This window comes from Podarcis gaigeae (assembly GCF_964106915.1).
Source record: "Podarcis gaigeae genome assembly, chromosome: 11".
Taxonomy (NCBI): domain Eukaryota; kingdom Metazoa; phylum Chordata; class Lepidosauria; order Squamata; family Lacertidae; genus Podarcis; species Podarcis gaigeae.
Window position 1 is genome coordinate 14,288,292 of NC_139687.1, and position 26,904 is coordinate 14,315,195.

The window sequence follows — 26,904 nt, forward strand, 5'->3', positions numbered from 1 at the left end:
GAATTATGTTGCTGGAGGAGACTCTTGAGAGTCCCATGGACTGCAAGAAGATCAAACCTATCCATTCTGAAGGAAATCAGCCCTGAGGGCTCACTGGAAGGACAGATCCTGAAGCTGAGGCTCCAATACTTTGGCCACCTCATGAGAAGGGAAGACTCCCTGGAAAAGACCCTGATGTTGGGAAGGATAGAGGGCACAAGGAGAAGGGGACAACAGAGGACAAGATGGTTTTAAAGTGTTCTCGAAGCTACCAGCATGAGTTTGACCAAACTGCAGGAGGCAGTGGAAGACAGGAGTGCCTAGCGTGCTCTGGTCCATGGGGTCACGAAGAGTCGGACATGACTAAATGACTAAACAACAACAATGCCTGTCTAGGGGTCTCTATTTTGGAGCAGGGGCCCGGTAGGAATTTTGCCATTTGGCTGATTGGCTGCTGCCACTTGGTTTTTGCCTACCGTGTAGCAAATCGTCACAACTTTGTAAGGTTGGCGGTTAGGCATTTGGTTCAATGCTTTGAGGAGGGGACGTGGTTTGTTGTGCCTGCCCCTCCACTGCTGCTGCTAGGGAATTCCGTTAAAGGAATCTAGGGGCTTGTCTTGCTTTTGTCCGAACCCTGTGCAGGGGCTAGGGCCATGCCAGAGCCCCTGGGAGCATCTCGGGTGAGCTGTGAGATGGAAGGAGTTCTCGCTCCCCCAGGATGCTTTCCCTTACTGACATATGGTGGTGCCCAGTGTCAGTCCTGTTCCTGCCACCGTGCAGGTTTAGGTCGTCTGGAACCAATGCCTAAGCAACCACTCACATGCTGCAATCAATAAAGCTGTGCCCAAAATTTAATGCCAAAAACCTTAAACTAAAATCTGTGTCTATTGTGTCTTCATTTGGGGGTGGTTTTGAGGGTCTTCACACGCAACTAGGCCGAGAATATGTTTTACGCAGTGTTAAATATATCAACAAGATCCTGACATGGAATTATCAACGAGTATTCCAAATTAAATATTAATTTAAAAACTACTTTTGTTTTGGTTCTTTTTTTGGTTTATTTTAAAACTTTTTATTTATTCTAGCTGCTTAGCTGAGACATATCAAATAGAAGAGAGAAATAATAAAGACCATATAAATAATGAGTTAAGCATTAAAAGGAGGGATACTGGTAAGGAGGTTGCTTGTGATGGAGAAGTTCTCCTGGGGTTGGTGTCCCCAAGCTTTGAAGAATTATTGGAAAAAGCCAAGGAAGATGCAGCATCTTCTGCAACATTTTGAGGACCAAAATTTATTTATGTATTATTTATTATAATACATAATTATAATAAATAATACAGGGAGCCCAGGAGGACTCCCCTGAGTGAGTGCTTGAGGGCCCTGCTCTTGCCACTTACCACCTGGCCCAGGGCGGGGCCTGACAGGCCTCACTAGGACAGTTGTTACTGCAGGAAGGGCACAGAGTGTTTTTAAAATGTTTTTTAAAATTTTCTTTTGGATTTTTTGTATGTGGGGGGTGGGATGGATGTTTGTTTGGGTTTGGGGAATTATTATTTTTTATTTTGATGTTTTTGTAATTTTTACATTTTTTGTTTGCATTGTTTTATTGGTTTTGTTTGTTTGTTTAAGTTGTTATTTTGTTCTTAGGGGGGGTCAGAGCTGCCGGGGAGTGGGCCCCAGCCCACAAAATGGCTGGGGCATGTTCCACAGGGGGGGATGCACTGGGACTACCGATCTCAGTGATCACGGGTAGGAGGAGGAGTTACGCTAAGACTAGACCATGTCATTACAGAGGGGGCAGGTTTAGTCGTTATCTGAGGACTATTCCTGCCTCCGGGTCTGGTCCTGACCGGATGGATACTAGAATCAGCAAGGGATACCCACATGACCTGAAGGTGCTGCTGTGCAATGCCAGGTCAATGATTCATAAGACCACTGCCATCCATGACTTGATCATGGATGGAGGACTTGACCTGGCATGTGTAACAGAGACTTGGTTGGATGAAGCAGATGGGCCTGTCCTTGCCGCTGCTTGTCCACCAGGTTTCTCTTACGCACAGCAACCCAGGTCATGTGGGCGGGGAGGGGGGTTGCAGTGATTTTTAGAAAATCATTAGTTTGCACCAGGCGTCCTATTGGGAAGACCCAGTTTTCCGAGTGCATGTTCTGGAAGTTGGGCAATAGGGGCAGTACAGGATTCCTTTTGGTGTACCGACCTCCCCGCTGCACCAAGGATTCCCTGCCCGAGCTGCTTCAGGTCGTGGCGGATGTTCTCCTGGAGACACCTAGCTTGGTCATCCTAGGGGATTTCAACATCCATGCCGACACGACCTTACAAGGGGCAGCTCGGGACTTCGTGGACTTCGTGGAAAGCATGGCCTCCATGGGGCTGTCCCTGAATAAGTCTGGCCCAACCCATAGCCGCGGACATGCCTTGGACCTGGTGTTTACCTCTATGGATGTTGGTGATCTGACACTAAGATCTGACACTCCCTCTGCAGGGAGGTGGGACCAATTCGGTTGGTCCGCCCCAGCCACTTAATGGATCCAAATGGTTTCCAGAGAGTGGTAGGGGATGCTTTATCCCATGTTGATGGCCTTTCAGCTGATTCCCTGGTGGCCCGCTGAAATGTGGAGTTAACCAGGGCTATTGACTGTTTGGCTCCGAAGCGCCCTCTCCGATTGCATGGAGCCGCATTCTGGATTAGTTGTAGTTTCCGAGTCACCTTCAAAGGTAGCCCCACGTAGAGTGCATTGCAGTAGTCCAAGCGGGAGATAACCAGAGCATGCACCACTCTGGCGAGACAGTCCGCAGGCAGATAGGGTCTCAGCCTACGTACCAGATGGAGCTGGTAAACAGCTGCCCTGGACACAGATTTGACCTGTGCCTCCATGGACAGCTGTGAGTCCAAAATGACTCCCAGGCTGCGCACCTGGTCCTTCAGGGGCACAGTTACCCCATTCAGGACCAGGGAATCCTCCACACCTGCCCGCCTCCGGTCCCCCAGAAACAGTACTTCTGTCTTGTCAGGATTCAACCTCAATCTGTTAGCCACCATCCATCCTCCAACCACCTCCAGACACTCACACAGGACCTTCACTGCCCTCACTGTTTCTGATTTAAAAGAGAGGTAGAGCTGGGTATCATCCGCATACTGATGAACACCCAGCCCAAACCTCCTGATGATCTCTCCCAGCGGCTGCATGTAAATGTTGAAAAGCATGGGGGAGAGGACAGAACCCTGAGGCACCCCACAAGTGAGAGCCCAGGGGTCTGAACACTCATCCCCCACCACCACTTTCTGAACATGGCCCAGGAGGAAGGAGCGGAACCACTGTAGGACAGTGCCCCCAGCTCCCAGCCCCTCAAGACAGTCCAGAAGGATGTTATGGTCGATGGTATCAAACGCCACTGAGAGATCCAGCAGAACTAGGAAACAGCTCTCACCTTTGTCCCTAGCCCGCCGGAGATCATCAACCAGTGCGACCAAGGCAGTTTCAGTCCCATGATGGGGCCTGAATCCCGACTGGAAGGGATCCAAATGGTCCGCTTCTTCCAGGTGTGCCTGGAGTTGTTCGGCAACCGCTCGCTCAATCACCTTGCCCAAGAATGGAAGATTTGAGACTGGGCGATAGTTGGCCATTGTGGCCACATCTAAAGATGGTTTTTTAAGAAGCAGTTTAATAACCGCCTCTTTCAGCGGGTCTGGGAAGGCTCCCTCACGGAGGGAAGCATTCACCACCCCACGAAGCCCATCGCCCAGTCCTTCCCGGCTAGCTTTTATAAGCCAGGATGGGCAAGGATCCAGGAGACAGGTGGTTGGTTTCACTCGTCCAAGCAGCCTGTCCACATCCTCGGAGGTAACAGATTGGAATTGATCCCACTCAACTTGACTAGACAGAACTCTAGCACTCTCCCGCCCCGGCCCTGCTCCCAAGGTGGAGTCTACTTCTTCCCGAATCTGAGTGATTTTATCTGCAAAAAACCTTGCAAAATCATTGCAGAACATGTGGCCCGTACTGGGCCCCGATGTTGCAGGTGGTTCCGCTAAATTGTGAACCACCTGAAAAAGTCTCCTGCTGCTGTTTTCTGCAGATGCAATAGAGGCGGTGAAGAAAGTCGCTTGGTAGGCTCGATGTTGAGCTCTAACCTGTGTCCGGTCAGATTCAGAATGAGTTATCCACCACCGGCGCTCTAGCCATCTCAACAATTGTTTCATTGCCCTCAGATCCGTGGAAAACCACGGGGCTCTCCGGGCTCCATTATTATTAGATTTATATCCCACCCATCTTCCCAACGGAGTCCATGTCTCTGAATACATGCTAATTTATTGGTAACCCTTGGGTTGATCTGACAGCCCTGGAGAGGATTCTATTCTTACTCCCCTCGCTCAATTTTCCGTCCAGTCCCCCAATAATTTTTATTAGTTTTCAATTACAATAATCCAATGGTAGCCTCATTATAACAATGCCCATTTATAATACAGTTTCTCATCCCAATCTTTCAGATGCCAAATTGTATAATTTAGGTGGCCTCCTGTGTGCTAGAATTGATGGTTTGATGGTTTACTTTGTTTCTGCGTTCCAAAATCTTATTCAACTCAATTACATTCCAGCCAAAATAACAATCCCTTACACAACTGCAATATTGACGACATCCATTCGTCTTGACACATTAAATGATTTATAAAGCTATAGGTGAGGCATTGAAACTATTTTCATATTCCTCCTGTGTGTGGCAATTATTCTGTCCCATGTTGTATCTTCCTGTCCTTGTAAAATGTTACGTCTTATCTTTTCCCAGCCGTTGCTGCTTTCCATCATGCCTTGGGCAGAGCTAATATCCCATTGTGGTTTCAGAAGTTCTCCATTGCTCCGCCCCGTTCATTGCTTTACAATTTCAACAGCAGCTGCAAGCACCACCCAGTTTTCCATCCCTCCACCCCCAACACTATGTCAACATCCCATGGCCACTGAGTATACTCTGTCTGCATTGGGTTGTTTTGGGGGGCTCCTTCCCTCCTTAGATTTACCTCCCCCGAGCCTGTAGATACCTCACTCTTGGGCAGGTGTGGAGCAATTTGGACTACATAAGCAATGACACTCAGAGACTAACATAAATATATGGAACTACTCACATGCTCCCATTGGTGTATGATTCATCCATGCCGTCCTATAGGTGTGGGTTCCCCATCCCTATAGTGACCTAAACGGTCTCGGCACAGTAGACCTGAAGGAGCTTCTCCACCCCCATGATTCAGCCCGGACACTGAGGTCCAGCTCCGAGGGCCTTCTGGCGGTTCCCTCACTGCGAGAAGTGAGGTTACAGGGAACCAGGCAGAGGGCCTTCTCAGTAGTGGTGCCCGCCCTGTGGAATGCCCTCCCATCAGATATCAAGGAAATAAACAACTATCTGACTTTTAGAAGACATCTGAAGTAGTGATGTTAAATTCTCGAGATATTAGGGTGTTATAAGTCCAAATCAGCCCTTTGAATGGCACCCACATACAAACTGGAAGCCAATGGCTATCTTTCAATACCTGTGAAACAGAATCAACATGGTGGGTAGCAGTTAATAATCCGTCCACAAGATTATTTGTGAACCACCTGTTGCAATTCCTTGGTCATTGATCTAGGCAGTCTCAAATATGATGCATTGCTGTGGGGTCTTCTCGGTGGTGGCGCCTGCCCTCTGAAATGCCCTCCCATCAGATGTCAAGGAAATAAGCAACTATCTGACTTTTAGAAGACATCTGAAGGCAGCCCTGTTTAGGGAAGTTTTAAATGTTTGATGTTGCTCCTTTTTTATTATTGTTATTGGTGTTCTGTTGCGAGCCGCCCAGACACCCAGCCAGATGGGCAGGGTGTATATATAATTATTTCTACAGAATCTGATTTGAGAAAAGTGGGTGAAATCTTCCATAGCAATGCTCCAGGCTTTAATATTTTGTTAAATAGTGATCTAAAAAAGAATCTACAAAGCTGCTTTCATATGGTCCCCACCTTTACCTTCCAGTAAAGCACTAAAACTGAAAAGGTGAAACTGTGTTTTGAAGGCCTGCGGGCTCTGATCTCTCCAAACCAATAGGTAGTGGTTATGATAAAGAATTAGGTAAGCCAGCAGCTGAAAGAAAACATTTATTGAATCAAAAGTCAATATTCTCCTTTTAATATCTACAAGACAACATTGAACTTACATTATTTAAGAATGAACATAATGTACAAAAAAAAGTATGTTTGTTATAAAAATATGTCTCTCTTTTCTGGCGACTGAGCTGAAGATTATTACTTTTCCCCCCAGACAAAACAAATGCTCCAAAAATTTTATTTTCCGTCAGCAAGGACAAAAGTGAAAATAATTCTGAAATCCTATATTTTGAAGAGCATTTTTGAGAATGTACACAATTGAACTAAGATAACTATCATTAAGTTGCCATTTATTTGACCCAAACAGCCACAGAGAGGTGCAACCTCATAAATCAGCACTTCCAGTCAGTGAAGATGATTTGATGGGACATCTAAATTGGATCTTTGCCCCACAAAATCGTATTACGGTCCTATAGCCTTGCTGTCCTCAGAAAGTCTATGGGATCGATGCAACAGGAACATCTTCTGGACTTAGCTCATTGAAATGAATGTGGAGCAGTATCTTGCACAGATGTGCTCAGCCACTGCTTCTACTCATTTCAGAGATGTTTAGACATATGACTTCCTTGGTAGACTGGGCCTTTAACAGTGGTCTTGGATCCTTATCCAATTGATGTTGTTTTATTAGCTTTTGAAAAATATTAATACTTTCAGTAGTACCAGGAAAAGAAATTTAAAACTGTTTTTTGATTACCTTTCATTCTAGTGTCTTCCCATTACAAATTATCAATGGGAGCAGAGAGAAATATTTCGGCATTAACTACAAAGCAATGCTAGTTTCATGACGTTTCTGCATGAACCATGTGGAAATGAATGGATTTTATACAGCAAATTCTCTTTTCTTGCTCTCTCTCTTTTGTGTTGTGTCTATCTGTGCTTGTCACTTTCAAGAACTTTCCCAATTAGGCTCAGTAATGCCACTTGCCAGTTAAGATGTTAAAAATGTATGAGGAGCATTCTAAATGTGGTTTTTCAAAAAATATTTTGCTAGTGTTTAATCAACTGACTTCAGCTTCTTATGACCAAGGGGGCATGAGGGTAGGGAAGATGAAAAAAAGAAAAGAGGACCACTTACAGAAATATTTCAAGAACAGTGCAATATTAAAAAACACAATTTTCACACTTTGTGAAAGAGGAACATGCTTTGGAACCTGAGCAAAAGGCTTCTTGACCAATATAGCAAAAAGCCACCCTGTATGTTGTTTTCGCTGGCACCAGTTTCTGCCAGGTTACTATGTTGCTTTCAGCAACTTACATGGCCCCTAAATATTTAGTATGCAGAAACTGCCAACTACTTAGAGAGGTCAACTAAATTCCAGCTATAATATTGCAGGCAGTTCAACATGCTGCTACTGGCAATGCCGGAATGGCCTAAAATTAAGCTTTTTTTTTAAAAAAAAAAAGTGGGGTGGGGGGGAGAGAAAAGAAAAAAGCAGCCAACATAACAACGCCTCTTTAACCAGACAAAAGCGCAACCACAACATTTAGTATGTACGTTACTACACCGGGTTACAATCTTGAGGTCAGCTCTTTCAAATAAATATACTGAACATTTACAACAAGATGCCTTATGAATGCAAGCTCTCTTTATTATTTCAAGATCAGCTGGATCAAAACCTAAGACGATGTATTTCCAAAGCAGCTAAAAGATACAAGACCTTTTCCCCCAGAGAGATTAGCATGATCCGGTGACATTGCAAAACTTTTTAATCAGCAATAATATCATCCATCTGAAAGAACAAGCATTAAAAAAAATGTTTTTGGCACCCAACAGGCCACCATACCAAGCAAATTCACAAAGCATGCGCTCATATACTCTGCTGATTTCTGACTGTGTGAAATGATCATTGTGCTTGCAGGTCCCAGACCTTTTCCCTAAAAAATAATAAAATTATATTAACAATGACAGGTTCAACATATTAATAGGAACTTGCTTGCTTCTAATCACAAAAAAGGAAATAAGGATTAAAAAAAAAAAAACCAACCGATGAGAATGCCATAAACGAGGCCTTGCAGAGGGAGTACAAATAAAGAGGTCAACCCAACACCAAACTACATGTTTAGATCGCTTTAAAATGTTGTTTTAAAATGCTGAGAATAGACTAAAAATGTCCCCCAAAGAACAACTCAACCAACCAATACATGTCCACAGATGTTTTGGTAGCAGTGAGATGTAAGCTTGCCACTTGAAAAGCATGACAAGACCAGTCTGATAAATGTCACCCTCACAGCAGAAAAGGAATGTTTCAACGGCGTAATCACAAGGGGTGGGTGATGAACCATCAACTTCTCTCATGAGCACAGGAAGCAGTCACCAAGGCAGAGAGGAACACAGGAAAGAAGGTACAGATATTCACAAGGATCTGTGGGGAAAAAACAGAGCAATGAATGAGTAAGAAGACAAACAAGGCATTCTCAGAATGAGGGCAGAAATGTAGCTTGTGGAATTATGTTCACATGTGGTGGTGGTGTAAATATGTAAAAAAAAATATAAGGAGATAACAGAAATCACTGGGTTAAAGTTGACCAAAGTTCCAGAGGCAGCATTATTATCAATCTATGATGGGGTGGAAAATTCGCAGGCTATGAAGGACTTGCTCACAAACTTATTGACAGCCGCACGAATGATGATAGCCGGGAAGTGGAAGGGGCAAGCGGAATATAAAATGGAAGAATGGTATAAAGAGGTGTGAGATATAGCTATTAATGCTAAATTAGCATGTGCCATTAAGGTAAGATGGGGAATATGCAGGGGAAATGACTTTGAGGAGATATTGTTTGTAGAATTTGTACTTTTAAAAGGGAAAGGGGTCAAACCATCATTGCAAGAGGTGCTGAAATTTTGGGAGGTTGGATAGTTATGTTAGAATGGTCTCGGTGGTGGGGTGCACATTTTTATTCTTATTTATTTATTATTATTACTTTGTAAAAAAATAAGAGCGTATAAAATGTAAATAAATGTATAAAATAGAAATAAAATAATGAATGAAAAGTAGGATAAGAAAGATATGTAGCTTGCAAGCAGCTACTACTGAACATGGCAGCCATAGGCTGTGTTCTCTCAAACTGTGACACATAGCGCAAATTTCATCTCACGTTGAGACATCATTACAATGTGTGTTTCCTAACCTCTAGCAGCAGTAGGAAACCATGTGTGGGAGCAGGCAACTAAGGAACTTAAGAGATTGTTTGATGAAACCACCTACTGCTATCAGAAATAAAAAAAATGCTCGCATGCTCTATTTATGCAATCGTACTTTAACTGTGATGTTCCCCCTTCTCTGCAATTTAACTGCTCTCATTTTGGTACCACTGAGAACTTCAGGGGCCAATATTTCCTACAAAGATGAGCGCCAAAGGCCTAAAGCTAATTCCTGACGGACGAGTGTGCGAAATCAGTCAAACAAAATCTCTTTCTCATAATTGGTACTGGAAGTACTTGATCTTATCGCTCCATGCATAATACCCAACAAACATTTCCATGCACATATTTCTTGCATTCGGCTCCTGGGCTAGCAGCAAATATAATGAACAAGCTATTTACAGAGAATTGCTTAAAAGGAGCACAGCAGCTTCTTTTCTGTTACTAGTGGAGAAAAGTCGGCAACAGCGCTTGCAAATTCTGTAATACTCACTCAAAGTATGTCCCACGGCTATCCCGCCTTTGTATCTACAAGCTGCATTTGAACATTTGCAGACATTCCTCCTCCATAGCCTCCTTTGGACTGCATTTGGTTCTGAATTGAACTCACCTAGACATACAGGGAAAGGGTAGGAAAGAAAGTGGCACAGTCAGCCATGAACTGTTGGCCTCTCAAGTTCATTACATTGCATGTTCAGACCCAGAAACCTCCCCCCTAAAATAAATTCACACTTGACTCAAATTTTGGTTTGTTTTTTTGGCAGAATTTAGGCCACAACTTTATTGATTACAGAAAGTGACTGGTTGCATAGGCTCTGGTTTGACTAGCTCCCTGCCATGCAGGTAGCCCTCACTCAGGGCACCAGCACAGGTCAGCCAAGGGTTGAACACCTGGATAAAGTGGAAAGCCGAGAACGGGCTAACTCCACCACCCAAATGTCTCCCTGGACTCAGGCACGGGCACAACGCCCTCACAGGGGTTGACCAAACCATCGAGTCCCCGGATTCCTTTAACGGAATTCCCTTCACATAGGGATGGCGAGAGCGTTCTCCTATCCCTATCACCTGAACCAGAGCCTATCCGCAACCTTACAAGTTGTGACAATTTGCTACGCGGCAGGCGAAACCCAAATGGCAACAGCCAATCAGCCAAGTGGGGAAAATTCCTGCCGTGCCCCTGTCCCAATGACAGATGACACACGACGGCATAGCAAGGTCAAGCACAACAAGCCCTAAAAGTAGAGAGAGGTTGGTGTTCCAAATGCACATGCTGAAAGAGAAAGCTCTGGGTCACATGCATGGGCATAAATAGGTCCCTCGAACCATTTGGACTGCATCCCATTGCCCAGATTGTACCCAGCTTTGAGGGACCTACCAATCGGGTGTTGTGGCTGACCAAATGTACCCACCCACAACACAGGGTGTCGGTTTTCCAGGTCTCACTGCAATACGTGCCCTCTTTAAGGGAGGAACTGATTTAGCACAAGTTCATTCCTAGAAGGTAGGTTTACTGGCATTTGAACACATTTGACATGGATAGCACTTTTCCTAGTTGTTTAGTTTCCATAAGGAGAATAACATCTCTTTACTAAACCAATGTTGTCCCTAAAGGACCCCTGGACAGTCAAGTCCAGTCAAAGGCGACTATGGGGTTGCGGCGCTCATCTCGCTTTCAGGCTGAGGGAGCCTGTGTTCACAGACAGTTTTCCAGGTCAAGTGGCTAGCAGGACTGAACCTCTTCTGGTGCAACAGGAACTGTGACAGAAACCAGAGTTCACGGAAATGCCATTTACCTTCCTGCCGCAGCGGTACCTGTTTATCTACTTGCACTGGCATTCTTTTGAACTGCTAGGCTGGCAGGAGCTGGGACAGAGTGACAGGAGCTCACCCTGTCATGGGGATTCTCATGCCTAATGCCTGGACATCAGGGCCAGGGTGAGCTGTGTGATCACATGATGACAACTTTGTGGGAGTAACATACGAGGGAACCTTCAGTCCCTCATAGCTGCAGCATGGGATCAGTGTTTTGTACATCATTTGATGTTGCAGCTGATATACATGTGTGATCTTGAGTTATAAACATGGCTTAGAAACAGAAAATGTTTTTAGGAGAGACAAATAGAATCGTGAATATCATATAAAAAAGGTAAAGGTAAAGGTACCCCTGCCCGTACGGGCCAGTCTTGACAGACTCTGGGGTTGTGCGCCCATCTCACTTAAGAGGCCAGGGGCCAGCGCTGTCCGGAGACACTTCCGGGTCACGTGGCCAGCGTGACATCGCTGCTCTGGCGAGCCAAAGCCGCACACGGAAACGCCGTTTACCTTCCCGCTGGTAAGCGGTCCCTATTTATCTACTTGCACCCGGAGGTGCTTTCGAACTGCTAGGTTGGCAGGCGCTGGGACCGAGCAGCGGGAGCGCACCCCGCCGCAGGGATTCGAACCGCCGACCTTTCGATCGGCAAGTCCTAGGTGCTGAGGCTTTAACCATAAGAGTCCAAAATGTCTTGCACAGGATGTATGCATAGCAACAGATGTCTTAAAAATAGATGTCTACATAGCTATGCAAAAGAGATCCATGTTTTCTTCCAACTGATTCATCTCTTACTCTTTTAATAGGAGATTTATTTAAGCGGAATGTTAACATATCAATTCTGTTAGATGAAATAAATTCTTCTAGGATGAAATAGACAGAGACAAAAATGTTTTGAAACGCTTATCCATAAAAATATAAGAAAATGGCATTTATTACTGTGATTTGTAAGCCATGAATCAAAACAGACTTTAGGGAGAACAAACTTATTTGGGGAAATTGGGGGGGGAAAGTTATGTGTGCAATAAATATGCAAAACAGCTGAGCATGAAGTCACTTTGCTACAATAATAATATTGTACATGCATAATTTATTTTAAAAATTCAAGAATGTAAAATCAGATATTAGTATGCCCCTTTTTTGTAAGGTGAAATATAAAATTCTCTTTATTTTTGCAATTTTTAAAATTGAAATATGTATTCTGGGAGCTCAGATCCCCAAGCAGCATGAAATGAAGAGATGATAAAGAGAACACGGATTTAAAAGCATTTGGATCTGTAACTTCAATGCAGCTCATTCCCCATGCCTTCACAGAAACTCCAAATCCATATAAGGAATGGACAACCTTGTAAACACCTTTAATGCATTTTAAATATAGTGCTGTGCTGGCGGAACAAAAAACACAGGGAGTTTGTTCCCTCTGTGATTGTGCAGCAAGTTAACAGCCAAACCTGCTCTCCAATATGTGCAGCCTAAACCTCAATCAGGGGCGCCAACTTATAAAAAATATTGGGGGGGCGGGGGCCCATACCGACTTATAAAAAATATTGGGGGGGCCCAAGACCTCCAAACCACTGCTGCTGGGGGAACGAAAGGGGCGAGCCCCGGGCTGCCCCGACCTTAAGTGAACCTGTGAGGGCCCGCCCTTTGCGGCAGCCGATTGGCTGCTGCCGTGGGCGGTGAATATTAATGAGCTAGGGGGAATCCCCGCTTCTCGCGGGGCTGACGCCAGCCCCGCGAGATTGTTGATGGGTCGAGAGCCCGCAACCCCACCCCCTCTCTAGATCGGGAGTGGCTTTGTTTTAACTCATTACTGAGTGTATTTTAAAAGGTAACTATCGTCAAACAAGGAAAATAAAAAATACCAACATAATTTTGTGATTTTACAAAGCATAATATAACTAATAATTTTCTTAAATTATTGGGGGGGGCGGAGCCCCCCCAAACGAATTTTTGAGGGGGCTCGGGCCCCCTCAGGCCCCATGGAGTCGGCGCCTATGACCTCAATTATTCATCTCAATTCTAGGTTTGCAAACACCATCTCTGGCCCTCTTCAGTGAAGATGTGAGTTCTTCATTTCTTCTTGCTTCTAGTGAACTATGCTAACATAGGAATGTGTGACTTTAGGGATTTCTACCTAGGGCTATCCAAGATTTCTCCAGGATATTTCAAAGGTCATGCCAATCAAAAAATTCTAGAACAGCTGATTTGTTAATTTCATCAGTGGTGTGCGTTATTTTCCTTCATTAGCAGTTCCTAGGTTTATTTCTTGTATGGTTAGATAGCTAGCTGCAGGCAAACACACATTTTGGCCTTTCGAGAAACAGTTTCAGTCTTTCCTTTGAAGAAACTAGTTAGCATACATTTTTACATAGCAGATTTGAGCCTATTAAAAAAATGATAACAAGAGTTTCTTGTACAATAAAAGGGATATAGGAAAGAGCATTTTGGGTTGGAAGAAGGAAGCTGAAGCTGTCTGTGTTCTAACATGCATTTTTTATTACAGACTGACATCTTCTTGGGGAGAAAGTACAACTTTTTCTGTTTACTAGACAACACTACAAATGTTCTGAAAAGAGAAGTAATACTATGCTTCTAACACTGTTTACCCCCCTTACTTTGAAACAATCTATAATATACCATTTAGGTTGTCCATGTTACAGGCTTTCTGATATTATTCATTTGAGTGAATCAGCTACAATACTCTTATATTTGATATGCTGGTGTGTTAAAGGTATAAATGAAGCCATAATTTTCTTAATAGGATACACCAAGGCTACAGTCCTATATATATGCACTTACTTGAAAACAAGCACGATTACACTGTAAATATATCGTTTGGTACCTCGGTTTTTGAACGTCTCAGAAGTTGAACGTTTCAGTTTTCAAACGCCGAAAACCCGGAAGTAACTGCTTTGGTTTTCGAATGCTTTTTGGAAGTTGAACGTGCCAAGTGGCTTCCATATTGAGTTTTCCATAAGTAAATGCATCCAGAAACAAATGCTTCGGTTTTCGAATGTTTTGGAAGTCGAATGGTCTTGTTCGAAAACCGAGGTACCACTGTATTTGTTTTCTAGCTGCCCGTGAAGAAGACTTCTTTAACTAATTAGAAATGTTGATGCTTGAATAAGTTAACCAATTCCTTTGCACCTTTGAGTTTTCCTTTCTACTTGGAAGGGCCAAGCGGAATATAAAATGGAAGAATGGTATAAAGAGGTGTGGGATATAGCTATTAATGATAAATTAACATGTGCCATTAAGGCAAGACAGGGAATATGTGGGAGAAATTATTTTGAGGAGATATGGAGGGTGTTTGTAGAATTTGTACTTTTAAAAGGGAAAGGGGTCAAACCATCGCAAGGTGTTGAAATTTGGGGAGGTTGGATAGTTACCATGGAATGGTCTCGGCGGTGGGGTGCACATTTTTCTTCTTTATTTATTTATGGTTATTACTTTGTCAAAAAATGTATAAAATGTAAAAAAAATGTATAAAATATAAAGAAAAGAAAAAAGCTGGAAAAATAAAATAAAATGTTGCAGGATTCCTGGCAAAAACTTACCGAATTCATTCCGCTAAAGAGATCTCCTGAACCTACATGAGCTGTGTGAACAAAGTTTGTGGGCTCACCAATCATACTCCGATCGATTCGCCGCCGTCTTTTCTGAAAGGGGAGAAAAAGACACCAGTTTCATTCAAAGGCAAATAAGGTTTAAATATGAAGCATGAGCCAAATAATAAATGCAACTGGAAACTTACTCTTAACCAGTGCTTTTTTTTCTTCTAAAAAAAAAATGTTCAGGGGGACTCTCTTTTTGACTCAAGAAAATCACCATTTTTAAGTTCAAATCGGGGAAAATAAATACACAAAAGTACAAAGATTCACAAAATGTTTAGGGGCATGCGTACCCCTGCGTACCCCCAGAAAAAAAGCACTGCTTTTAACTGCTTGCAAAGAGTTTAATGCATTTTATTTCAGAACTCATCTTCTTGCTTGAAAGCACAATCCATGGTGTGTTTTTAAACGGCTCACATTGCCTCTATAAGCCATCTAGGTCAATTCATATACTTTTCCAGAGATGAGGCACACTCTTGGTGTCCTCATTCTTTGTATCACATTTGGGTAGCTGACTTCTCTGAGGTCCATATTTCATAACTTAATTTCTTTGTAATTGTTTATAAGTGCAAGTATAAGATGCGTGTGCAAGACAGAAGTCAGTAAAGGAGTCAATTCTAACTCTGTTTATAAAAGTAAAGAGACCCCTGATCATTAGGTCCAGTTGTGGCTGACTTGTGGGTTGCAGCGCTCATCTCGCTTTATTGGCCGAGGGAGCCGGCGTACATGTGGCCAGCATGACTAAGCTGCTTCTGGCGAACCAGAGCAGCACACGGAAACGCCGTTTGCCTTCCTGCCGGAGCGGTACCTATTTATCTATTTACACTTTGATGTGCTTTCGAACTGCTAGGTTGGCAGGAGCAGGGACCGAGCAACGGGAGCTCATCCCGTCACAGGGATTCGAACCGCCAACCTTCTGATTGGCAAGCCCAAGAGGCTCTGTGGTTTAACCCACAGCGCCACCCGCATCCCTCTGTACTCTGTTTACAATGTAGATCAAATGTTCCTCTTGTGCCTGGCTCCGTTCCTTTCTCCTTCTATACATATTCTATACAAATCTGTAACTTGCCAAAGGGCTGACGAAAAGAGGTCCTCAACTGTTGAGCATAGAGGAGAGTTTAAAAAGAAAAACAGGAATCTTATACTTTTTAAGATTTAATGTTTTATTATGTTTTTATGTATGTTGGAAGCCACCCAGAGTGGCTGGGACAACCCAGTCAGATGGGTGGGGTACAAATAAATCATCATCATCATCATCATCATCATCATCATCATCATCATTATCATGTGTCTGGGGGAAAACCTGTTGCGTGTATGTGTTTAATCTGCTTTCACTTGATGCATGATAATTCCTTGTCTGAACTAGATATTTACTAGGACTTTTTGTGATTGCACTCACTGGTATGGAGTAGGGTTTTTTTTGTGGGAGGGGGGTTGCTGCCATTGGTAGTCATTTTATGTTTGCACCCATGGCACTTTCATCAAGGTAAGAAGAGTACTGGTACATCATCATCATGTTTTTAGCTAAAGGATCACAGCTAATTTCTTTGTTTAATTACCACTTAACACACCTATTTGAACAGCTTGCTGTCTTTGAGAAAGAATAGTGTATTAAACTTTAATCTCCCGTGACTTCCATTTTTTCTAAGATGGAGCCAAATATCATGTTATTCCTAATATCAAGCAAATGCGGCATTCTTATGCTGTGTGGTGAGGTCACCCTACAGTGTCAGCACAGAATTAAGTTGTTTTCTAACAACTTAACACTGGATTTGCCCTCTAAGTTTTGTTTTTGTTTTGAAATCTGTTTAGCAAGATGGAATTGAAATCTCAGTTTAGTAATCTTCATTCCAACATCTAATACAAAATATTCTCATATCTATCCATGAAGCAGAATGAAATAGGTAATTCTAGGCATGTATTTCTTTTTTTAAGAGCCAAAAAAAATTAACATTATGCAATTGCCCTGGAGAGTTTTCTTGAGCCCTTCACTGCTGGCCCTATAAACCTGCTCTCCATCACATATTTAAAGGGGTCAGTATCCTCCTAGTCTTGGTATGTGATGAGATGGCAAGACCACCTAGAGCTCTGAGTGGGAGTTTACACGTCTCATCAGCAGGATTTTTTTGCTGTCCAAACACTGCCCCAGTTGAATCACTGCAAATCAAAGCCACAGCTGAGAATACATCATGGGCCATAGCCCATAAAAGCAAAATATGTTTGGAATGAACTCGAGCCCACAACACGCATGCCCTTCTCCCAGGCCCCCCACTTATTCCGGATAACTAACACACCAGGATTTCTGGACTCCTTAACATGAATGTTAAGCATCTCAAAACATGCCACATCTACAAAACAAAAACAAAACTGCTGGCCCTATAATCCTAAACACATGTAGTTGTATGCAGACCCCATCAATGTCAATGGAATTTACTTTTTTTCAGGGCTTAAGATTGCACCCCCATCCTATTCTCCATTTTAGCCACTTCAAGAGAATGTTATCGAGGAACCTGTCAAATGGGAGAGGACAAAGGAGAGCGGCTTAAAAAATAACAATCCACACAATATTATGCTATTGAAGCTAATGCCAAGTAGGGTCGGGCGATATATCAATATATAATCCAAAACCGTTTTCAAGCCCCTATCGTGATATCAGTTTCATAATTTTGACCTGGCAGTATATTGCAAATCACTGTTTTGTGTGTGTGTGCAAAAAATGCAATGCAGGGAAAACCATGCAGCCAGCCAATGCCTCTACATAGCTCCATCCTTAATTCAGATATCATGATATATCAGTATATCACCATGTTTAGCTGGAAATATATCACAATGCTGAAAACCATATATTGTCCAGCTCTAATGTCAAGAGAGTACCGTATTTTTCGCTCTATAAGACGCACCCAACCATAAGAGGCACCTGGTTCTAGAGGAGAACAAGAAAAAAAAATGTTCTCTCCCTCTCTGCTCAGCGCCTCTCCAGGAAAGCGGGAGGAGAAATGGAAGGGGCTCCGTTTCTCCTCCCGCTTCGCTGAGGGGACACTTTGCAGCTTTCCGTCTCTGCGCAGCGCCCCTTCAGTGAAGCGGCAGGAGAAATGGAAGAGGCTCCGTTCCTCCTGCTGCTTCGCTGAAGGGGCACTACAGAGAGAGGGAAAGCTGTGCAGCGGCTCTCCTGTGAAGTGAAGCCAGGAGAGCAAGAGTGATCAATCCCTCTTGTTCTCCTGGCTTCAATGAAAGCAACGCGAAGCCTCCTGAGCGCAGCAGGAGCACTCCCGCTGCACTCAGGAGGCTTCAGGCGGCTATCCCTGAAGCCAGGAGAGCCAGAGGGATCAGTGCGCACCAATTGCTCTTGCTCTCCTGGCTTCAGGGATAGCTGCGCAGCCTGCATTCGCTCCATAAGAGACACACACATTTCCCCTTACTTTTTAGGAGGGGAAAAGTGTGTCTTATAGAGCGAAAAATACGGTACTTCTAGCACACAGTTAGAGGTGTCTCCCAGACATTTCCCCTTGCTGACCCAGAGGAAAATCAAAAGGTAAAGGTACCCCCTGACCGTTAGGTCCAGTCATAGACTGGGGTTGTGGTGCTCAGCTTGCTTTACTGGCCGAGGGAGCCGGCGTTTGTCCATAGAGAGCTTCCAGGTCATGTGGCCAGCATGAACCAGAGCAGCACACAGAAACACCATTTACCTTCCCGCCAGAGCGGTACCTATTTATCTACTTGCACTTGACGTATTTTCAAACTACTATGTGGGTGGGAGCTGGGACCGAACAACGGGAGCTCACCCCACCACGGGGATTCGAACCGCTGACCTTCTGATTGGCAAGCCCAAGAGGCTCAAATAACCAAAGGGTCCTCCTGGTTTAGGCCAAAGCCCAATTAGTCCAGCATCCTGTTGCCACACTGATGAACCAGATGCCTACAGGAAGCCCAGAAGCAGAACAGGAAGCCCAAGAACACTCGGCTCACCTGTGACTGACTGGTGGCCAACACTCTCTCGTGGGGGCGAATTTCGCAAACACAATTATCTTGCTAGCGTAGCATGTATACTTATTCTCTAGATACAGGTAAAGGTAAAGGGACCCCTGACCATTAGGTCCAGTCGCAGATGACTCTGGGGTTGCGGCGCTCATCTCGCTTTATTGGCCGAGGGAGCCGGCGTACAGCTTCCGGGTCATGTGACCAGCATGACTAAGCCACTTCTGGCGAACCACAGCAGCGTATGGAAATGCCATTTACCTTGCCACCAGAGTGGTGCCTATTAATCTACTTACACTTGATGTGCTTTCGAACTGCTAGGTTGGCAGCAGCAGGGACCGAGCAACGGGAGCTCACCCCGTTGCGGGGATTTGAACAGCCGACCTGATAGGCAAGCCCTAGGTTATGTGGTTTAACCCACAGCACCACCCATGTCCCTATGCTCTAGATAGGACAGTCATAATACCTTGGAAGGACGTGTGGATCCAGAATTGCCCTTCACAGTCACTTATAACCCCCTCTCCCATCTGCCCTCAGTCTGCACTGATGAGTCAGACTGAAGAGACTCCCCCTAAGCAACCTGAAAGTAGGATTGTTAATGAAGATGCATATGTTTCTCACCACTAAAGGCATTTAAGCATCTACACGTATCTATCATTCACAGGTTTTTGTGTGGTTTTGGCTAAGATTCAAATGAACACTGAGATCACAAAAGCAGGCAGTTCTCTGAATTGAAGTTTGGTCTGTGCCATAGACACTGAAGAAGCAGAGATCGCCAGTGTCAAAGCAATGATTCTTCAACATCAACTTTGTTGGACTGGTCATGTTGTTCAGATGCCTGATTATCGTTTTCCAAAGCAACAACTCTATTCAAAACTTAAGAATGGAAAGCTGGAGGTCAACAAAAGAGGTTTAAAGACTACATTTTAAAATGTAGTATACACACAGACAACTGGGAATCACTGGCCTGCGAGCGCTCCAGTTGAAGAACAGCCTTAACCAAAGGTGCCATGGGCTTTGAAGACGCTCAAACTCAGGATGAGAAATGTGCTAAGAGGAAGGCATGTTTGGCAAACCCTCACCATGATCAACTCACACCCGGAAACCAATGTCCCCACTGTGGAAGGACGTGTGGATCCAGAATTGGCCTCCACAGTCACTTACGGACTCACTGTTAAGATTGTGTTCATGGAAGACAATCTTACTCGGCTAAGAGTTATCGCCAATGAAGAAGAAGAATCCCCTGGGCATCCCACTGCCAACAATCATCTCGGAAATAAGAGTTTCATAACCTGTCTCCACCCCCTCACTGGCTATATTATGAAAACAGGAAGCTACTTATATCAAGTCAGACCATCTAGTTCAATACTGTACACTGACTGGCAGTGGTTCTTGAGGGTTTCAGCAGCCGTCTTTCCCAGCTCTACCTGAAGACATCAAGGGCTCAACCTGGGCCACTGAGCTATGGCCTTCAACCAGGTTCTGAGTCTAGATGCTACAGAACCTAGTAGGCTTAATGTGAGAACCTATTCCTGTTATTACCTCTACATGATACAGTGGTTTATAGCTACTACCACTTACCCCCCCCCCCGATGTTCTCTTTGATTCCCTTTTATGTATGTGTGATTCATGTCCTCTTTTTTGGGGGGGGGCAACTGGCCATGCTGTGTAACCCCAACCTGCATGATCCCGTGCAAAAACTGTTAATTCAGACACTTGTTTGGGATCAAAATTGAGGGTGGGAGGTGAGATGTCTTCCCAGTGAAATTTCTTTTCAAAACATGGAGTCATGCCATATTGCAAGTCATCGCTTCTCTTTTTTTTTTACAATTTCTCTACCCATACATGGAGTGAACCTTTGAAAATACAGACCCCCAGTTACTATGGCAACCGAGGCACTAATTGAAGTTGTTCCGTTTTAAAGCTGCTAAACACAAACGTCACACCCCCACAGAGCACTGCTAGAATATGCATAGGATCTAGTGTGTGTGTGTATGTATGTGTACACACACACACACACACACACACACACACACATATAGATATCAAATGTGCTTCTGTATCCTTTTCACTCCCACTCTTTCCCTTTCTTTCAGCATCACTTAAAACAAGACCATTTTCCTCTGTGGGGAATACATGTACAGCCTCACATTTTCTACCCACAAGCAATACCTGTGTTGGGAATTCAATATGTGAGATGCAGCTCTTAATGTAATTACTTACCTACTTACCTGCCTAACCCCTTTATAGATTTTAACATTTCAAATACCTGGATTAAGTCAGTCTGAGAAAGTTTGCAGGGAAACCCCACTAAGCCCTGTACTTGCCAAATTGCAGCTTTGACGAAAAATTAAGTATGTTCTACAGTCCATCGCATGAGCCAGGTAAACACTGTCCTGTCAAAGCTATATCTATCTCACCCCACCCTTTCTTCCAAACATCCAATGGGGAAAAGAGTCATGAAGGATTCGAAAGCTTGTTTTCAGCATTTTAATCACTGACTGCTGCAAATACAGACATGGTTCAATTATAGATGCATCTAACTTTCAAAGGATTATGATGGGCGGCTGGATTATTTATTTAATTAGCAGTATCAAATCTTCTGTATAACCTCAGCATGAACTTTTCTTCATGCTTTTACTTGCCTCGCTCATTTTCATCAACCCTTTTTCTATTTCTCAGTTATTTCTGTGTCTTTCAGCAGACAACTCTTCTTATTACATTTCTGGTTTACCTCCCTTATCTCCTGCCAAAGGATAACGTGCAGGAGCATCAACAGTGTAATTGCTACCTAGAAAACTGATGCCAATGACCCACTAGGTGAAGCACATTAAGCAGAGGTATTCAGGTGGAAAATAACTTCTGCAGAGAACACATGCACTGCACTCATCCTTTCTATACCATGCTTAGAGCATTTTATGCTACAGACAAACTAATAGCCATTCCTGCTTCCATGGGGAACCCTGGGAGATGTAGGTTGGAGTGTTAGGATATCTAACTGAGATCACCAAACCATGTTTCAGGATTCTTTGGAGAAAGCCATAATAATCAAACGCGAATAGGAGTGGGATGCATAAACTATGTCACCTTCTGTTTCAATATTCACTGTCACTTTGATGGTCCACTGAAGTTGATCGCAGTTCATTTTCATGTCCACTGACACGAAAATATACTTTACACAGCACACAAAAGATGTGCATATCTCAGCCATCAACAGATATTTAGAAATCTATTACATTCCCTGAATGTTCCATTTCAAAGTTAATGAATTTACAGAGGGGAAGTCTTTTGCAATGAAGAGTCTTGCAAATCCTTCAGACAAAGTCAATGAAGTGACTAAGTAAAAGGTAAAGATAAAGGTAAAAGGAAAAAGACCCCTGGATGGTTAAGTCCAGTCAAAGATGATTTGGCTTTGCAGGGCTCATCTTGTTTTCAGGCCAAGGGAGCTGGCGTTTGTCCACAGACAGCTTTCCGGGTCATGTAGGCAGCAGGACTTAACCGCTTCTGGCGGAATGGAACACCATGACAGAAACCAGAGTGTACGGAAACACCATTTACCTTCCCACCAAAGCGGTACCCATTTCAAAGTGCTAGGTTAGAAGGAGCTGGGACAGAACAGCTCACCCCATCATGGGGATTCGAATTGCTGACCTTCTGATTGGCAAGCCCAAGAGGCTCAGTGCTTTAGACCACAGTGCCACCCACATCCCAAAAAACAAGCACACAATCACTGATAGGTCCACCCACCATTGTGAAGCTCAAAGCAATGAAGATGATGCCTCCCCAGCTGCTGCCATAGGCTGTGGGTTTCTTGTGATGTCACAAAAGCACTTGGCAACTGAGTGGATATAAAGGCAGGCCAAGGGGAAAGCCCTTTTCTGTTTCCAGCAGGACACACCTGGCAATGGATGGGACATTCAGCACTGCCCAGGTTTCTTCCACTTGAAGGAGGCAAACTGGTAAATGGAAGGAGGTGATCCTCTGACAGTGGGATGCTGGGGAGCGATAATAAGGCTAGTTTGCTTGCTTGAAGGCTGCTGGTATCCATGGTTGGAAACTGGTAGACGTCTCATGATGGACCTTAGAGAAGCTGGCAAATATTGGTGGATGGAAGCCAGTGGCTTTTGGATTAGGAAGTTGGTGGAGGCCATAAGGCTAAAGCAGACTGGTGTTTGTGGATGTCGGCTGATGGAAGTTCACCTTTGGAAGACAGTCAACAGAAGCCAGTGGATATTTATGGATCGAAGTCAGGGCATGAACGTGCTTGCATGTCATCTTTTTGGATGTCAGCTGGTATATGTTTGTGTGAGTAAATGGGAGGTTTCAAATGTGGTTGAGGCAGAATGGTGTTTGCATGTGCACAAATGTGATGTGTGGAAGGTAGGTAGATGGAACCCATGGGAGGGGGGATATTGGTTTCATGGAATCAGATAATCAGGGAATCGAGTTTGGGAGGGACCATGAGGGTCATCTAGCCCAACCCTTTACAATGCAGGAATCTTTTCCCAAATGTGGGGCTCAAACCCACTGGCATGCTTCCAAACTGCTAAGTTGGCAGGAGCCGGGAGAGAGCAATGGCAGCTAACTCCATCACAGGGACTCAAACCGCCGACTTTCTGATCGGCAAGCCCAAGAGGCTCAGTGATTTAGACCACACTGCCACCTGCATCCCTTTTAAATTGTAAATGGTGTTTCTGTGCTCTCTGGTTTCCGTCATGGTGTTCCATTGCACCAGAAGCGGTTTACTCCTGCTGGCCACATGACCTGGAAAGCTGTCTGTGGACAAACGCTGGCTCCCTTGGCCTGAAAGCGAGATGAGCACTGCAACCCCATAGTCACCTTTGACTGGACTTAACCGTCCGGGGGTCCTTTACCTTTTTTGACTAAGTAAGGACCCACCACAAAGCCATGTATGTCTTTAAACCTAGGCTTGTAAGTTCTGTTGAATTCAGTGGGGATCACTCCCAGGTAAGATGGCAGCTACGTTGATTTCACACTTCAGTCTAAATTTGTCATCCTATATATAATTTCACTCACACAGGCAGTGGGTGGGAGAAAGTTTAGTTATGTCAGGAAAACTTTTGGCAGGGATAAAGAAAATCACTTTGTTGAAAAACAAGTTACAAAAAAATTACAAAACTAACCCATAGCCCGTCTCTACGCCCAACCCACTTATAAAAGAGGCAGAAAAACCAAGAAGCAGCCAATAGTCGAAAGAAAATGAAAGGAAAAAAGGAAGAGAAGTTAGCAACAGAGGAACCTGAGTAATATGACAATGAATGCAGAAGATCCAGCACAGTTCAAAATGCATATATAAAGGGAAGTGAGGTTTTGAGGAGTATCATTTTTATTACTAGCATTATATTTTTAAGCATCAAAGATCAAACATGTCACTGACCCACTAGTCTAAAGGTGAGGCGGAAATCTGTTGTACTTCTCTTGTTCCAAATATTGTCAATCTGCAGTCTAGTCTTTTACAGCCAGATGTCTGGGTTTTTGTTGGGGATTTTGTTGTCATTCTTTAAACAGATCCTGATTTTGTACAAAACTAATCATCATACTTTGAAAGCAAAGACCTCACACAATGATGTTGCTCTGCTGAATCACAAAGTTCCTTTTCTTTTTAGCTGGCTCAGCACACCGTCACCTTAGCAATCTTTTAAAGTGAAGAATGCAGCCTCTAAACTGTTTACCCAGTATGCCATTATGTTGTGGTGGTCTTAGTCATCACATGATAAACTAGCAATTTTGGGGCATGCTTCTTAAACAAACAGAAACATTTGTCAGATGATTCCTGAAAAATAATAGTTCTTTCAAGAAGCATGTTTAGACTGGATGGCAGGGGGAAAGAATTCATCTGTCATTCTAAAGCTCTGCTCAAGCTCCATTAAGTATCTTTGGTAAATAATGTCCTTTAATACAAGTCTTTTACTTCTGATAAAATGAACATTGATAAAAGTGCTTTGCAACAGGAAGACAAACTAGAACTTCAATTTATCAGATCCTCATGCAACAAAAAGTTACTGTTAATAACTCAGTTCCATTTAAAAAAACAGCTAATAGTTTTCTGCAATTCTAAGGGCCTAAGTATACATTACGTTAAATATGTGGCATGCAATGTTGTCTGCTCTTTTTTTGGGAGGGGGAGTCAATACTGAAACCCAGTTTTTCATCAGGACCTAAGTAGTCCTGAGAATGGGGTTTTAACCTTTCTGTAACTAGCTGCGATTTGCACAAAACTTAGCTTCTGTATGCAGCAATTGCCCATTGGAAAAGACGTTCCTGTGTACTTTCTACACTTAATGTTGAATTGATTTCTTATAAAATGGGGAAGCAGATGATTTTTTTAAGACCTCTTTGCCCAAGGTCTACTGTACGTGCAATAACCTATGTAATTTGTAAAAACCTGAATCTATGGGCAATTGTTTAATCTTTAAATCATAAATATAAATAAACTACGTCAAACTAATTTTGGTTTATGAACACAGTAACACAGAGTTCAGACGAGGCACCTATTTTTATTTCTGAATGCAACCATCATAAAGCTTTTAAGGCTGCAATTCCACTACACATACAAAGTGTCTGGCTTTGAGGGGAAAGCTGCCTTTCAGACTAGCGCTAAATGGTTGCCATACTGAAAACACTGGCCCCCTGAAGAAGGAATTAAAAGGGCTCAATGATATTTGTGTTGCAGATTTCCTTTCAAACTGATTGTCCTACTAGACTATGGTTAGGCAAACTAAGGCCCGGGGGCCAGATCTGGCCCAATTGCCTTCTAAATCCGGCCCACGGATGGTCTGGGAATCAGTGTGTTTTTACAAGAGTAGAATGTGTGCTTTTATTTAAAATGCACCTCTGGGTTATTAGTGGGGCATAGGAATTTGTTCATTCCTCCCCCGCCAAAAAAAATATAGTCCAGCCCCCCAAGGTCTGAGGAACAGGGGACCAGCCCCCTGCTGAAAAAGTTTGCTGACCCTTGTACTAGACCATAACCTGGAAACTGTTTCCAGTGGGGGTGGTTTATGCTAATCTTTCTGAATACTTTCGGGTCCCTCGCAATTTATCATGGCAAAAATGGAGGCTGTTCTCTGGAGGCCGTCTTTATTTGTTTATTTATTTTTAAAACTTCTCTTAGCACATGGCAGTTTTTCTATAGCCTTTTCCTGGGATAAAAATTCATGTAATATGATCATGCAGAACTGAGTTAATTGAATGAGGGCCCCTTTAGTTGATACCGGGCCCAAGTCACTCCTCCCTTCCATCACCAAAGGAAGGAACAACAGTGGTATCTTGGAAGTCGAATGGAATCCATTCTGGAAGTCCGTTCGACTTCTAATACATTCAGGAACCAAGGCGCAGCTTCCAATTGGCTGCAGGAAGCTCCTGCAGCCAATCAAAAGCCACCAAAGTCACGACGGATGTTCAGGTTCCAAAGAACGTTCGGAAACTGGAACCATCACTTCCGGTTTTTGATCGTTCAGGAGCCAAAACGTTTGACGCCCAAAGCATTGGAAAACCAAGGTTTGACTGTATTTGCAAAACTTAACAATTCCAAAATACAGACGCGCTTTCACTGTCACAAGACAGAATATACTGCCTTTGGCTGTACTTGAGGGTTGATTTTTAAAAATTCTGCAGGAAAAACGGTTATGCCCCTGTGGAGATGGCAGTATTGAGTCAGTGGCTCATGTGCTTCTGGCTTGCACTCTTTATAAAGATTTGAGGAGTGAGGTTATTATTTCTCTATTATTATCCATGCCAGGTCACTCAGCCATTGCTACTGTGTCCTTTCTTTTAGCAGATCAAGATGATCAGGTGACAGCAAAAACTGCAAGGTTTTTAGCAGGGGCAATCAGAATAAGATCTATTATTTGATTGATGTAAACCCGCATAATGTATTTTCTATTGCTGTTTTTACCTCTATGTTCAGTACAATTTATTTTATTTTATTGCTATGGCTAGTGGCTGATGCAAATAAAGGATCTAACAGCTGAATTTCAAGATCCTGTGTTTATTTGAATGTCGGATCTTGCAAGAACTTGGCAAAAAAAGCTTTAGGTCTGCCCTCAACCCAAGTAATAAATAAACCAGGGCAGAAGTCACTGTGGCTAAAAGAACATTCCTAATATCTACTTTTTAAAAAGAAATCTGAAAATTAAATATAATACGTAAAGGCTACACTGGCAGTTAATAAAGTGATAGCTGCTTATAAACGAAGAGTAGTAACAAGGGAGGGG

The 26,904-nt window shown here is 43.5% G+C and overlaps 1 protein-coding gene across 8 annotated transcripts in view; it reads right to left on the reverse strand.

Moving 5' to 3' along the window:
- Positions 1 to 6,104: 6,104 nt before the first annotated feature.
- Positions 6,105 to 26,904, reverse strand: part of CDC42SE2 (CDC42 small effector 2) — a 115,116-nt gene continuing 94,316 nt past the window's right edge. For all 8 annotated transcript variants that reach the window (XM_083702507.1, XM_083702508.1, XM_083702510.1 and 5 more), the window contains 3 exons: positions 14,639 to 14,740; positions 9,762 to 9,878; positions 6,105 to 8,489 (listed from right to left, as the gene is read on the reverse strand). In XM_083702507.1, the coding sequence (XP_083558633.1) occupies positions 9,780 to 9,878; positions 14,639 to 14,740 (201 nt within the window). In that variant the 3' untranslated portion in view covers positions 6,105 to 8,489; positions 9,762 to 9,779. The remainder of the gene's footprint in view (positions 8,490 to 9,761; positions 9,879 to 14,638; positions 14,741 to 26,904) is intronic.